General features: G+C 36.5%; 1 protein-coding gene across 2 annotated transcripts in view; it reads left to right on the top strand.

Annotated features, from left to right (window-relative positions):
- TOR1AIP1 (torsin 1A interacting protein 1) overlaps positions 1-14876 on the top strand; it is a 40316-nt gene that overhangs the window by 6666 nt on the left and 18774 nt on the right. For both annotated transcript variants that reach the window (XM_044267204.1, XM_044267205.1), the window contains exons 5-7: positions 9490-9531; positions 10351-10437; positions 13028-13084. In XM_044267204.1, coding sequence (XP_044123139.1) covers positions 9490-9531; positions 10351-10437; positions 13028-13084 — 186 coding nt within the window. The remainder of the gene's footprint in view (positions 1-9489; positions 9532-10350; positions 10438-13027; positions 13085-14876) is intronic.

The following is a 14876-nucleotide window of genomic DNA, read 5'->3' on the forward strand; positions in this document are numbered from 1 at the left end:
ATGGAGCTTCAATATTATTGATATCCCCAAACTGTTTTTTATACTCTCCTGCCTGCTGCCCCATTCTGACCCTTTCCTCAAAAGCATGGTTGACATTGAATAATCTTAGAGGTACCTCTCTTAAAGGTATCTGTATGGGGAGTCAGTTTCTGAGTAAAATCTTACCTGCAATTCTGTTTTTGTAGAGTCTATGAGCTAAGAAAAGAGACTTTGTGTGGCTGGCAGAGTCTCAAATATTTACTATTTGGCTCTTTATGGAAAAAGTTCACCACTTTCTGGTTTATATCAGTGGCAGGAATAGAGACTACAAATCACCCAAAGTGACATTTGTTTAAGAGTAAATTCAGACAGTTACATACTTGCCTGGACGTAGATTTATTGTAGCGCCCCATTATTAGTCTCTGTGGACACCACAAGAAGACAGGAGATACAACGGCTCCTGTATTCTAGCTCATCTTCTCTTTGGGAAAGCATGAGAGTTTGATTTATGAAATCTATCTTTGTCCTCAGACAAAGCACAAAATAAAAGTTTTATTTCCTTGCATATTCTTCACTTCTCACACCAACACATTCAATAGGTCTCTAGGAATAGAAAGTCTGTAGTACAAATATACCTGGAACTTTGTATTTTCCTTAAAAACTGTAGCCAAGCAAAAGAAGGTGATACAGTTAGTAGTTGGTTTCCACCAGACTAGATGGTTGTAAGTGATCTGTTCTTATAACAAGCAAGTTCCTAGGACTTCTGAAAGTACCTTTCCCTAATTGGTTGAGATTATTGGAAAAGTAGTACCTCCTTAACAGCTCCTTTTAATTATTGCCTTTTGTCTACTAAATGGCACAGCTTTTACGATTTTTTTCCCTCTTGGTCCCGCTTTATTTGGAATCGGGGGTGGGGAGGGCTCTAGGCCTGCTGGGCCTGCAGCAGTGCTCACACTGGGCTGATGTGCCTGTCGACCCTAGAGCCCACTGTGCCACTCAAGGCAGTATACTGCTCCATGCTGTGTCTGTAGTACCACAGGCAGCCCATGTGGCCCACGAACAATGACCCACTGGGCTAATGGCCCATAGCTCCTTCGGCGATAACTGGTTGAGGGCAACCCCTTTGGTCTTGGCCATGAACACTTCTTGGAGCTCTTGTGGTCCTGATGGAATGGCATCCCTTTGCAGACCAGGTAGTAGGTAATGTCAGTGGCCAGAATGTCTAGGTTAAGACCTGTACCATGTTCTCACAGTGGATCTGAGGGACACCAGTGGTAGGGAATGGTGAGTTCTGGAGATCCTGGGGGGTGAAGTTGCCAGCCCCAGGCCCAAGCTCTACTCCCCTCAGCCAGGATGTCCCCACCTATGGGCAGATGTACTCAGACCTAGCCTATTCTCTCTGTTTTGCCACAACTTTATAATATTTTAACTATTTTTTTAAAATTAAGGGTATTACTGCTCCAAATAAGAGTTTAATTTCTCAAAGATTCTGTGTAAGCATAGTGAAGAATAATACCTTTAAAAAAAATAAATGTTTTTAAATTTAACTGTCTACATGTAGAAGCCAAGGAGTTTAAAAAAGAGGAAGATGAATACAAAAGAGGGAAATGAAATTAAAACTTTTGTATAGTCCTAAATGCTGCTGATTCATCATCAGTTGTATTTAAATATTTATATATTCTTTGCAGCTTAGATTAAAAAGATGAAAACGGAATGTTTAAAACCTTGCATGAAACGTAATCATTAAGCACTAATTTCACACTATTTTCCTGAGTTGTTAAGTAATGTTGTCATGGTGTGAGAAATATTTTTTTTTAAGATTTTATTTATTTATTTGACAGACAGAGATCACAAGTAGGCAGAGAGGCAGGCAGAGAGAGAGGAGGAAGCAGACTCCCTGCTGAGCAGAGCGCCCGATTGTGGGGCTTGATCCCAGGACCCTGGGATCATGACCCGAGCCAAAGGCAGGTGCTTTAACCCACTGAGCCACCCAGGCGCCCCATAGTGTGAGAAATATTAACGAAAGCCTTAACTTAAAAATTTATTCTGTGATATAAAAATCTATTCATTTATTAAACATTTTATTTTTAATAACCTTCTCTATATCAGTGACTGGCCTAAATGCTAGAACCATAACGAGCCATGGGATTTTTTTTCTCTAGCCCTTATACTCATGATCTAATGGAAAAGAAAAACCTGTTGGGAAAATTATTGTAATTTTGTAAGTGTTAAAATGGTGCTTTGTGTATGTGATAGCGTGGAGGAGAGGTTGGGAAGGTTTCATGAGGGAAATAGCATTTGACCTGAATTTTGAAGGGTCAGTAGCAAGCAGAGTGGGGAAAGAGATTCGCAGGTACTTGTTAATGTCTTGTAATAGACATCTCTGTTTATCTTCGGAGTCTGTGCAGTATGAGAAATTAAACCCTTTTGCATTAGAGACAATAGTCTCAGGTTAGCTGTGACTCTGAGATATGTTAACTAACTTCTAGGATGACATTCTAACAGTAGACTTGGAATTCTTGACCTTCATTTACTAAAATGAAAACCATGTTAAGCATCTGCCTTTGGTTTGGATCCTGGTCCCGGGGTTCTGGGACGGCGCTCTGCATCAGGCTCCCTGCTCAATAGGAAGCCTGCTTCTCCTCCTCCCACTCCCCCTGCTTACATTCCCTCTCTCATTGTCTCTCTCTCTCTGTCAAATGAATGAATAGAATCTTAAAAATATAAAGTTAGGGAAACTTAGTTTTAAAAAAATTGTAAATATAGTCAAGACAATGGGTAGACTGACATAGTGATGATTATTACCAAATCAAATAAATGTATAGGTTTTGTTATTATTTAGAACATCTAATTCATGACATATCTTTGGATTATGCATAAGGCGCAAGGATATTAGTGATATTATCAAGATAACCGTGTTTAGCAAGTTACTGTTATATCTTGAATACTATTGATAAATATTGTTAGAAACATAAAATTCTATAGAAAGGGCTTTTAAAGACTAGAATCAAAGTTTTTAAAGTGTTCAAAAATCAATAAAATCCATGATATATTGAATACTTCAAATATAATGATAGAAAAAATGGGAGCTCCCTTATATAAATTGGTTAAAAAAATTCTTAAATTATCCCGCAGACTGATTAGATAATACATACATAAACAAAACAGAGGAAATTGAATTTTCAGCAACCTGTATATGAGGGATTGATTATTAGGTGAATTGGCTCTAAAGAAATTGACCTGGAGTTTAAAAAGTACATGGAAATAAATTAGGATCGAAAAGGGAAGGATAACTGCACTATACATTCCCCTCACACACACACACACACTGGTAGCTCAGTGAAGGAATATACAGATTCTAAAATCAATTCAGCCTTAAATTTTGCTATACCAAATAATTTTTTAATTATATAAAACATAATGCCCTAATATAAATGTGACTTCAGCAAAACTGCTTTGTAAATGAGTTACACTTAGAAGTTGTTGGAACCTGAGAAGAGTTCAGCACTCTGTCTTTTCTTTATCATTAATTTATTTAAAAAATTGAGATACTTCTGGTTTCCCTCCTTGTCCACATGTAAGAAGCTTGGAAGTCCCCATGCCAACCTAACAATAAATAAACACAACTGAAAAATCAAAAGCTCTTTTTGGATCTGTGAGAAAGGAGAGAATGCAGGGCAAATCCTTGCCTCCCAGAGTAGAGAGACAAATACAGGATATCTTGGCTTCCGAAGAGCAAAGACTGAAAAGTGGAGACCTCTGCAGGAACCAGTTCTGGGGTAGAAAAACCTGAGCTATAACTGATCAATTGTAGGAGGCTCCATGTGAAGTCTGAGAGTGAAAAATGCCAAGGGGACCCAGTTATCATGGTGCCCCCACTGTACTGTGAGGTTTACCTCCAGGAGCTCAACCAAATCCCCATAGTAAATATCAGAGAAAAATTCTCTCATGCTTTGGCAGGGAGAGGGGGGAAAGGAATCATTTGGAAATATGTCCAATTAACAAGGCCTGCCTTCAGGGCAGTCTGGTTAATCAGAGCCTGACCTACTGGAGTATTATCAGCATGCACCTGGGGGGAAGGAAAATACCATACTGCAGGCCACTCTAGACAACCTGTCCCACCTAAGGAGGAAAGAAAAACAATGAGAACCACTTGTGAAGTTCACAGTTCAGAGGCATAAACTTACTGAAAGACTAAGAATTACAGGACTCTGGAGCCCTTTCCCTCCCCCTAGACCTTATCACTGCATTACTGAAGGCTTGTTTACAGCAGTTCCTTTTACCCAGTCCACCATGTTCTGCTGTCAGGACAGAATCTTGAGATTAAGATTTGGTGTCAAGACATACACAAAGGTGGGTGCCTGATTTCAGCTCAGGTCGTAATCTCGGGGTGGTGAGATCGAGCCCTGCATTAGGCTCTGAACTGGTTATGGAACCTGCTTAAAGATTCTCTCTCTCCCTCTTCCTCTGCCCCTCCCGCATGCATGTGCGTGCATTTGTTCTCTCTCTCTCAAAGAAAAAAAAGGAAAAAGACCTATCAAAGGGCAAAAAATAATTTGAAGAGCCCACCAACATCAGAACCAGATACGACAGGAATGTTAAGAGTTATAAGACCAGAAATCTAAAACAGCTATGATTGATTTTGCTAGAGAGTCTAACGAGTAGAGTAGACAGCATGCACAAACGGACAGTGTAAACAGAAACAGAAATCCTAAGAATCAGAAAGAATTGCTAGAGATAAACAAACTCTAATAGAAATGAAGACTGCCTTTGACGGACATCGTAGATTGGATATGGCTGAGGAAAAGAAAGTTCTGTGCTAGAGGGCATATTGATAGACTACTCAAATAAATGATAATGTGATATGATAGAGGTGTTAACTATGCTGTGATCGTGGTAATGCAATATATAAATGTATTAAGTCAGTACGTTGTAGACAGACTTACACAATGTTTATGTGTCAGTTACATCTTAATTTTAAAAACCAGAATTCTCAACCCAAAAGAAGTATCAAGGACTGAAAAAAACACCACCCAAGGACTATATAGCTATAAAATGTTTAACACACATAATGGGAGTGGCAAAAGAAGAAAAAAGGACACAAGAAATACTTGCGACAATAATGATTAAGAATTTCTTCAAGTTAATGTCAGACGCCAAATCACAGATTCAGGAAGCGAAGAGAACACCAAGCAGAATAAATGCCAAAAAAAAAAAGAGAGAGAGAGTGAGAGAGAGAAATACACCTAGGTGTTTATCATTTTCAAACTACAGAAAATCAAAGACAAAACCTTAAAAAAGCTAGAAGAACTGACCTATAAAGGAAAAAAAGATAAGAATTACATTCAAATTTCCTTCAGAAACCATACAAGCAAGGAAGGAGTAGAGTGAATGATTTCAAGTGTAGAGAGTAAAAGACCAAGCCTAGTACCTTGCAAAATTACCATCAAAGGTAAAGCCTTTAGCCAGGCTAACCAAGGAAAAAAGAAAAAAGAAGAGATAAAACTAAGAAAAAATGTCACAAATTACTATATATAGAAGCAGAGGAATTGCTTCCCAGCTCATCCTGTGAGACCAGTATTCCCTTAATACCAAGCCTAGACAGATACAAGAAAACAAAACTACAGATCAGTATCTCATGAACATAGAAGCAATAGTCTTCCACAAAATATTAACAAAATGAGTCCAAACTACAAAAAGAATTGGGCATGTGACTGGTTCAAGTCAGTAAAGCTTGTGACTCGATCTGCGGATTGTACCCACATTGGGTGTAGAGATACACTACAACCAAGTAGAATTTGTCCCAGGCTGGTTCCACATTTGAAAGTCTATCACATCAACAAACTAAAAAAGAAAAATGACGTGATCCTGTTGATATATGTAGAAAAAGCATGTGACAGAATCCAACACCCATTCATGATAAGCAGGAATAGCGGGGATCTTTCTCAGTTTCACAGTACTACAAAAAATCTAAACAGCTAACATCAAAATGGTGAGAAACTGGAAGCTTTTGTATTATTACAAGTGCTAAAAAGAAAGAAGCTGTCAAGCCATGAAAAGACATAAAGGAACCTAAATGCATACTTAGGCAGAGATGGTCCTACTCACCATTCCTTATCAACATTGTGCTGGAAGTTCTGGCAAATGTAGTAAGACAAAAGGAAACAAAAGGTATACAGGTTGGGAAGAAAGAAAGAAAACTGTCTCTGTTCAATGGTAATAGAATCATCAATGTAGAAAATCTAAAAGAATGGACAAAAATAGGAACTAGTAATTAATTATATAGCAAGGTTGCAGTAATTATATAGCAAGGTAGCTTTTTATACCAAAGCTAATCACTTCTACATACCAGCAAAGAACGAGAGAAATTTGAAATTAAAAACACTACAATTTACAATAGCATGCCCTCCCCAAATGACATACTTAGCTATAAATCCAAGATTTGTACAAGATTTATATGAGAAAAACTATAAAACTGTTTAATAAAATAGCAGAATTTCAAAAAAAATGGAAATATTCCACATTCACGAATAGGAAGACTCAGTGCTGTCAAGATATGGCTTCTTTTCTACTTAATCTATAGATTCAGTGTATTTGCAATGAAAATCTCAACTTATCTGAAGTTACAAACCTCTGCTCTGCAAAAGATGGTAAGGAGACAATAAGAACAAAAGGCACAGACTGAGCGCAAATACTTGCAAATGACACATCTAATAAAGGACAACTATCCAAAATACACAAAGAACTGTTAGCACTCAACAATAAAAACACAACCTGATTGAAAAATGAGCTAAAGACTTAACAGACACCTCAATGGCAGATACACAGATGGCAAGTAAGTGTATGAAAAGATACTCTACATTATATGTCATCAGGGAAGTGCAGTTTAAAACAATATACCGCTACGTATCTCTTACAATAGCCAACGTCCAAAAAACTGGCAGTGCCAAATGCTAACAGGAATGTGGAGCAAGAGGAACGCATTCATTGTTAGTGGGGATATGAAATGGTACATACACTTTGAAGACAGCTGGATGGTTTCTTACAAAACTAACCACATTCTTACTATATAATCCAGCAATTACATACCTTGGTATTTACCCAGAGGAGTTGAAAACTTAATGTTGACACAAAAACCTGCACACACATATATAGCATCTTTATTCCTAATTGCCAAAACTTGGAATTAACCAACTTATCTTTCAGTAGGTGAATGGATAAATGAACTGGCACGTCCAGACAATGGAGTGTTATTCAGTGCTAAAAAGAAATGAGCTATCAAGCCATGAAAAGACATGCAAGAACCAATTATGACTTTCTGGAAAAGGCAACACTATTGAGACAGTAAAAAGATTTGTGGTCATCAAGGATTTGGTGGTGGCAGTGGTGGTGGTAGGGGAAGGATGAATAGGATGGAGCTCAGGATTTTTTTAGGGCATGAAAATACTCTTTATGATGCCGTAATGACGGATACATGTCATTATACATTTGTCTAAACCCACAGAATGTGCAGCACCCAGGAGTGCACTGTAATGTAAATTAGGGCCTTTGGGGGATTTTGGTGTCTCGATGTAGATCCATCAGTGGCACCACTTCTCAACCAATAGACTGCTCTAATGGGGGATGTTGATAATGGAGGAAGGAGGCTATGCATGTTGGGTCAGGGACCATATAGGAAATCTACCTACCTTCCCCTCAGTTTTACTGTGAATCTTAAACTGCTCTTTAAAATAAAAGAATTAATTTAAAAAGTAATGATCATTGCTGACCGTATGCCATTATAAACTAGACTGATGCAGTGGTAGATGGGCAGTAGACTAGAAATCAAAAGAGCCCTGTGTTCAAGTCTTTTTTTTCATCATCTGTTCTGACACCCTTAGAAAAGTCATTTAATATCTATGAGCATTACCTAGGAAATTATTCCCTTATGACCTTGTGAGAATCCGATAGCAGACATGAAGGTTTTTAGAAAATTAACTAGCAGCATGTAAATATCAAGGGCTTAACTATTATGAAGATAATGATGTAATGACTGATTTTTTAAGAAAACATCTGTTTGCATGCTGTGGGGTAAGTTATATGAATACAGAAAGTAAACTGCTGTACAAAAGACAAGTACAGTAATACATGCCTAGAAAACTCCAAAAGGGAATGATACCTTTTTATACGAATGGAAATACTCATAAAAAAATTTTAAGAGAATAGCACTAAGGCATATTTGGCTTTCCATTTTTCGTCTTGGAAAAGAAAATTGAAAAGACAGTCTACCTAAAGATCCTAGGTTAAAGTGGAATCTAATATACCAGATTCTAGCTTTTTAAGAGTAACAGTTACTATGTGCAGTTACAGTTAGTTATACCAAAAATTTTACAAATATATTTTATATATTGATGTACGTTTGCCACTATTATAGTAGGAATAGTTTGACCAGTGTTATATTAATATAATTAAACTGACCTGAACAGAAAGATTCCTAAATTCACCATAAAATTTGTTGACACTTGTCTTTCACAGTAGTTTTCCCTTTTGGAAAGCAAATACAGGTTAAGATAATTAGAGGGAAAAGAAACAGATTTCGGCTTTGTGAGCAATCTGATTCATGCTACTTCTCAAATTCTCAAATGCAATATTTTAGCCCAATTAATGCAAGGCCACATTTGGATTTATCTCCCTTCAATTAAAAACCTTTCAGAATACCCCATATAAAAATACTACCTTTAGAGAGGGGGGTTGGGAGAAGGGGGATAGGGTTATGGACATTGGGGAGGGTATGTGCTTTTGGGAAAATTGGAAGGGGAGGTGAACCATGAAAGACTATGGACTCTGAAAAACAATCTGAGGGATTTGAAGTGGCGGAGGGGTGGGAGGTTGGGGTACCAGGTGGTGGGTATTATAGAGGGCACGGCTTGCATGGAGCACTGGGTGTGGTGAAAAAATAATGAATACTGCTTTTCTGAAAATAAATAAATTGGGAAAAAAATACTACATTTAAAATTTGTTTGATACATTGTGTCATTTGTCTTTGTCCAGATTCTCTGCCTCTGAGAAATAGTGGTGTTCATGAGCTTGCTGGAGCTAGACAAGTTTCTTTCCCTCTTTGTTTTTGGCTATATCAGTGCAATAAAGAATTGGTTTGTCAGTTCTACCAGAATGGTGGGTGTCTTAAGAGTGTGTAGGGACTCTAGCAAATAGGAGAATGAGAATATAGTTAACCTATATAGGGACTGGAATATTTGTCCACAGAGAATTTAATGTTTCCTGCAACAGGTTACATTTTAGAGTTCAGATGGACCTGGCTGCTAAAGGAAAAATAAACTTTCTGATTCTAGTTTCTGTCAGACTTATTTCTCACATAACCTAGAGGTAAATGATACATATATTTTTAAGATTTGATAGAAAAAAAGGTGGTTGGTCTGTCTTTGTGTTCCCTTTCCTAAATTACATGCTCTTACTTATTTCTGAGCTTTAGCTTTTGGTATTACATGTGACATGTCTGCTTTTCTTTTCTAGAAGCCACCAGTATCCAACAGAAAGTCAATTTTTCTGAAGGAGGTATTTTCTTCTAAAATATTCTAAATCTTTTTTTTTTTTTTTTTTTTTTGCCCATTAACATGAGGTGCAGTTTTGATAGTACTTTAGAAAGAGTAGAAAATAGTGTTTTTTCTTCGGGAAAAGAAAAAAATCCATGCTTATCTGAACTCATAATTGGGCAGGTAAAATAGGATAAGAGTGAGGGATGATAGTCTTTATATGCATTTTAAGCATCTTTTGTCTGAGTTGTTAATTTTAAGCAAAGTTAATAAAAAAAGATTCTGGCATATGCTGGCCTCTGACTATGGTATTAAAATAATCATTTTTCCAAAATCAGCCTGTAAATAGTACAATAAAATTTAGTCCTATTTTAGAACCCACATAATCTAAGGTTACCTGCTTACTAGATTTTGTATATAAATGTATGTGTACATCCCCCTTTCAGAAACACAGAGGGACATATGTATACACGTGTGTGCCTATATAAATCTTACCTATATTTACACACTATATATAGTTCCCCCCATAATGTAGAACTTTTCCACTACTTAATGCTCAATTGTTTACTCTTTGACTCTATAGTAAAGCCTCAGAATATAATCTTAGAGATATTACTCTGAATATTTGTTTGAGAGATAATTATGTGCCTCAGAGAACATTAATGAGCTCAATTTTAGCTTGTAGGAAAATTTGTGATCCAGAATAGTAAGCATAATAAATAACAATTCTATATCTGATAATTCGAGAGGTCTCATTTTAATGCTGAATTACTTGTTTTTTAATCTAGATCATTAAAGTATTGAGTAAAGACTCACTAGTGTATGATTTACTTCTTTTTAGGAGAAACTGAACAGGATGATCAAGACAGCTCTGACAGTGATATTACTACTGTTAAGGTCAGATCCGGGGATTCTCTTGATTCTGGAGGTAACATTGCTTTATATACATATGACTTTATCTTAGGAGCTGTCTTTTTAGTTAAAATATAAAGGTATTTGTGAATTTGCTTTAAAAAAAATACTTCAAAGTGTTTTATTAAAAGTTGTGAACTTTTTAATATTTATTAAAATTACTGATTTCATGTGTGCATCTAATTAGTACTGTAATGCCATGTAACAGCTAAATAAATAAGTCACTTTTTAGCCTACTTTGATATTAATGGAATAGAAGATACTTTTTGTGCTCAAAAGAAGAGTTATTTGTAGTTTTTTAAAATCATATTATAGAGAGGGATGCCCAGGATGGCTTAGTAGGTTAAGCGTCTGCCTTCAGCTCTGGTCGTGATCTCAGGGTCCTGGAATTGAGCCCCATGTCAGGTTTCCCTCTTAGCAGGGAGTCTGCTTGTCCCTCCACCTCTGGCCCTCCCTCCTCTTGCATACTCCTGTGTGTGTGTGTGTGTATGCACACATTCTCTCTCTCCCTCTCAAAGAAATCTTTAAAAAATTTTTTTTTACATCTTATAGAGAAACTGATCTCATTGGCATTGGTACTCATTACACCAACAGAAATGTTAGTTAGCTTGTAGGAAGTTTTAATATACCTAGGTAATTGCTTTTATCTCTGGATTGTTCAAATTCACGCCAGGTCAATAATAACAGTTTATGATTGTTCACGTGAATTTGTGTAGTAAAGGAAAGAACTGACTGAAGAGAAAAAAATACCAATTGAGTTTTAAGAGGCTGCGGAACCAATTTGTAAACTCTGCAGATAATGAATTTATATTTTAGTCCTATGAAAGAGTAATTTTTTACTTTCCCCTCACTACCTTTTGAGAATTTCTGTAATTCCTGTTTTACTTCATCGTTCCATTTTAAAAATAAGCTCATAAGCTGGCATATGGGCATTTGGTATTCTCTCTATTTTCCACGCTTCCTCATTTTCCCCCATTCTTTCTTGATACAGAAATCCCAAAGGAGGTATGCACCATTCTAGCATAGTGGTTAAGAACATGGGCTCTGGAGCCTGATTCCCGGGGTTCCAGTCCTCCTCTACTAGGTTGGTGCCCTCAGGCCATTGTTGAACTTCTGTGTTCCTCAGTTTCCTCATCTGGGTTTTTAAGAGGTTAAATTAAGTCACATGTGCAAGCATCTAGAAAGTACCTGTCACATAGTAAGCACTGAAATTCATCGTTCTTACTAGTTTTGGTATAAGTATACACAAAGCTCTAAAAATTAGAGACTGATTAAGCCATTCATATAGCCAGTAATTTGACGCCATTGCTACTAGCATATAGCTCTTCGAAACTACGTAAACCACAGGCTCTGTGATCCCTTTAGAATTCTAGTAAATTCTTAATGAAGCATATACCCGCATGTGGAAGAAAACTCTAGCTAAAGAACAAAAAGGGGAGCATATTAAAAAGAATACATATTTTCCTCGATTATTTCCTGGGCTAATTATCACAGAAGAGGTACAAGAAGAAGCAAATGAGCCAAGGGGGAAAAAAGAGAGAGGCAAACAAAGAAACAGACTCTTAACTATAGAGGACAACCCGACCAATAGAGGAGGGTGGGTGGGGAATGGGTAATGCAGGTGATGGGATTAAGGAGTGCCTTTGGTTAAGTAACTTAATCCTACATCTGAAACTAGTACTATACCATATGTTAATTAACTGGAATTTAAATAAAAACAAAACAAAACCAGATCCATTGGCGTGCAGGAAGAAAATACTAGAATTTCATGTATATTTATATTTCATCCATTTAAAATGTCTTTTTATCTTATAATAAATGCAACACATTAGTTAATATATTATTTTAGTAATATGTTTTAGAGATTGATGCTTGGAATTTTTTAGTAATAGAATATGGTAAGAAAAATATTTAGCCACCACCTTGAAAATGTCAAATGCTCCTGCTTCCAAGATAACAATCTGATTGCTTTTGAACAGGTTTAGTTATGATTCCCCTCTTTATATGAAAACAAGTTTTTAGGGGCGCCTGGGTGGCTCGGTGGGTTAAAGCCTCTACCTTCAGCTCAGGTCATGATCTCAGCGTCCTGGGATCAAGCCCCACATCGGGCTCTCCGCTCAGCAGAGCCTGCTTCCTCCTCTCTCTCTCTCTGCCTACTTGTGATCTTTGTCTGTCAAATAAATAAATAAATCTTAAAAAAAAAAAAAAGAAAAGAAAAGTTTTTAAAGAAGAGTAGACTAAAATATATAATGTATTGGCCACTTACAAGAAAAATTTGAGGCAAAATGGGTAGTAATGATTTCGAGAAGATCCATGACTAAATGTTCCCAATTCAAAGCTTTTATTATCTCCCTTACCTCATGCCATGTTCCGTATCTTACATTTTTCTCTTAGGAAGTGGTTAGGGAAAGTTAATTTTTTAGATCCAACATGACTCTTTTTAGAAACTTTTAAAAAATAAATTGTGTGCCCAAGTGTTGAATTCCCTGGGGTTTTATTGAATATCTTTGCTTCTTTATTACTCATTGTTCTCCTATAAAATAAGCACTTAAAAAGTACACTATACTTATCGTGTACTATATTTATTTTTGTTGCTGTTTTTTTAGATCAGACCACCAGATCATCAGCTCAATATCCAGAATCATTTTGGCAGCCATCCCAAAGTAAGTAAAACCGTGTCTTCAGTTCTTAAAAGTCTATCTGTGTGTGTGGTCAAATGCTGTTCTTTTTTAAAGATCCTCTTTTCCAGTTTAACATGCAGTGTTCAAAAAGAGATCTAGTGAATGCTAAAAAACTCATTCAGCATCTTGAATTTGCTTCAGTTATGTACTTAAGCTTGAATTTAAAAAACAAGCATCTACATTCCATGACTTGTTGAATGTCCTTGCTTCCCAAATAAATTTCTTGACTATATTCAGTTTAGTTTAATTAATGTAGTTTGAGTCTCCTTATGTGTACATATTGTAATAAGGATATAAAATTTTATATGTAGTATGATTTGAGCTCTGTTGCAAAAGTTTAGAAGATTGAATAAGTAATAAACCAAGGTATAATAAAAAGTTAATGATAAACTAGGTGGTAGGTATATAAAAATCTTATAGCCTCACTTACAATCTTAAAAATTTTCACAATGTGTTGAGAAAATTTAACAAAAGAAAAGATTAGAAAGTAATACAGTAAAATGCTAATAACAGTGATTTGTTCAGGATGGTAGAGTAATTGGTGACATTTTTCTTTTCCTTCTGTATTTTGCAGATTATATACCATGGATATGTATTTCTTAGATTAAGCAGAAATGATAGTTTCTTCCCTTCCATTTATAAATCAAGTCCCAGAATATAATTATTAATCAGCCTGCAATATCCTTGTATATAAAATTTTCAAGGACTTTTTTTCCTTTCCACATCACCTTTTTTTTTAAGATTTTATTTATTTATTTGACAGAAATCACAAGTAGGCAGAGAGGCAGGCAGAGGTGGGGGGGGGAAGCAGGCTCCCTGCTGAGCAGAGAGCCTAATGTGGGGCTCAATCCCAGGACCCTGGGATCATGACCCGAGCCAAAGGCAGAGGCTATAATCCACTGAGCCACCCAGGTGCCCCTCTACATCACCTTTTTAAAAATACGAGACTGTCTTATTTATTTACTTACTAAATAAATAAATAAAGACTTTTATTTATTTATTTTTTGCAGAAAGAGAAGCCGGCTTCCTGCTGAGCAAGGAGCTAGATATGGGACTTGATCCCAGGACCCTGGAATCATGACCTGAGCCAAAGGCAGAGACACTTAACTGACTGAGCCACCCAGGTGTCCCATGAGACTGTTTTTAAAGAAAAAGTCTTTAGAAACTCTTTTGTAATTACTGTGTTCGTAGAATTCCATTTTATTTCACTTTTTATATATTTAGTTTTTGGAAGGTTTTGGGTTTGAACTTAAAACTGCAATAAAACAGAAGCCACTGAGACAGGAAAATAAATTGTTTGTGTAAAATTACTTGCTGAATCATCTGGTATCTTTGCCCTTTGTTATTCTAGATCTTTGATCTTTGGACGCTCTTAAAAGTATCTCCATATAGGGTCCCTGGGTGGCTCAGTGGTTTAAGCCTATGCCTTCGGCTCAGGTCATGGTCTCAGGTTCCTTGAATCGAGTCCCACATCGGGCTCTCTGCTCAGCGGGGAGCCTGCTTTCCCGCTCTCTCCATCTGTCTCTGTGCCTACTTATGATCTCTCTCTCTCTCTCTCTCTCCTCTGTCAAGTAAATAAATAAAGTCTTTAAAATAAAAAGTATGTCTGTATATAAATTATGCTACATGCATGCAGTGGAATACTTTTTAGTTATGAAAAATGAATACTTAGTATACTAATGAATAGGTGATTGAGATATATATCCTCAAATCTAAGATGCCATTATTTTCTGTGTCACCAGTTAAATTGTGACATATCCTTGATTATAAGATG

This window comes from Neovison vison, chromosome 10, assembly GCF_020171115.1.
Source record: "Neovison vison isolate M4711 chromosome 10, ASM_NN_V1, whole genome shotgun sequence".
In the NCBI taxonomy this organism is placed as follows: domain Eukaryota; kingdom Metazoa; phylum Chordata; class Mammalia; order Carnivora; family Mustelidae; genus Neogale; species Neogale vison.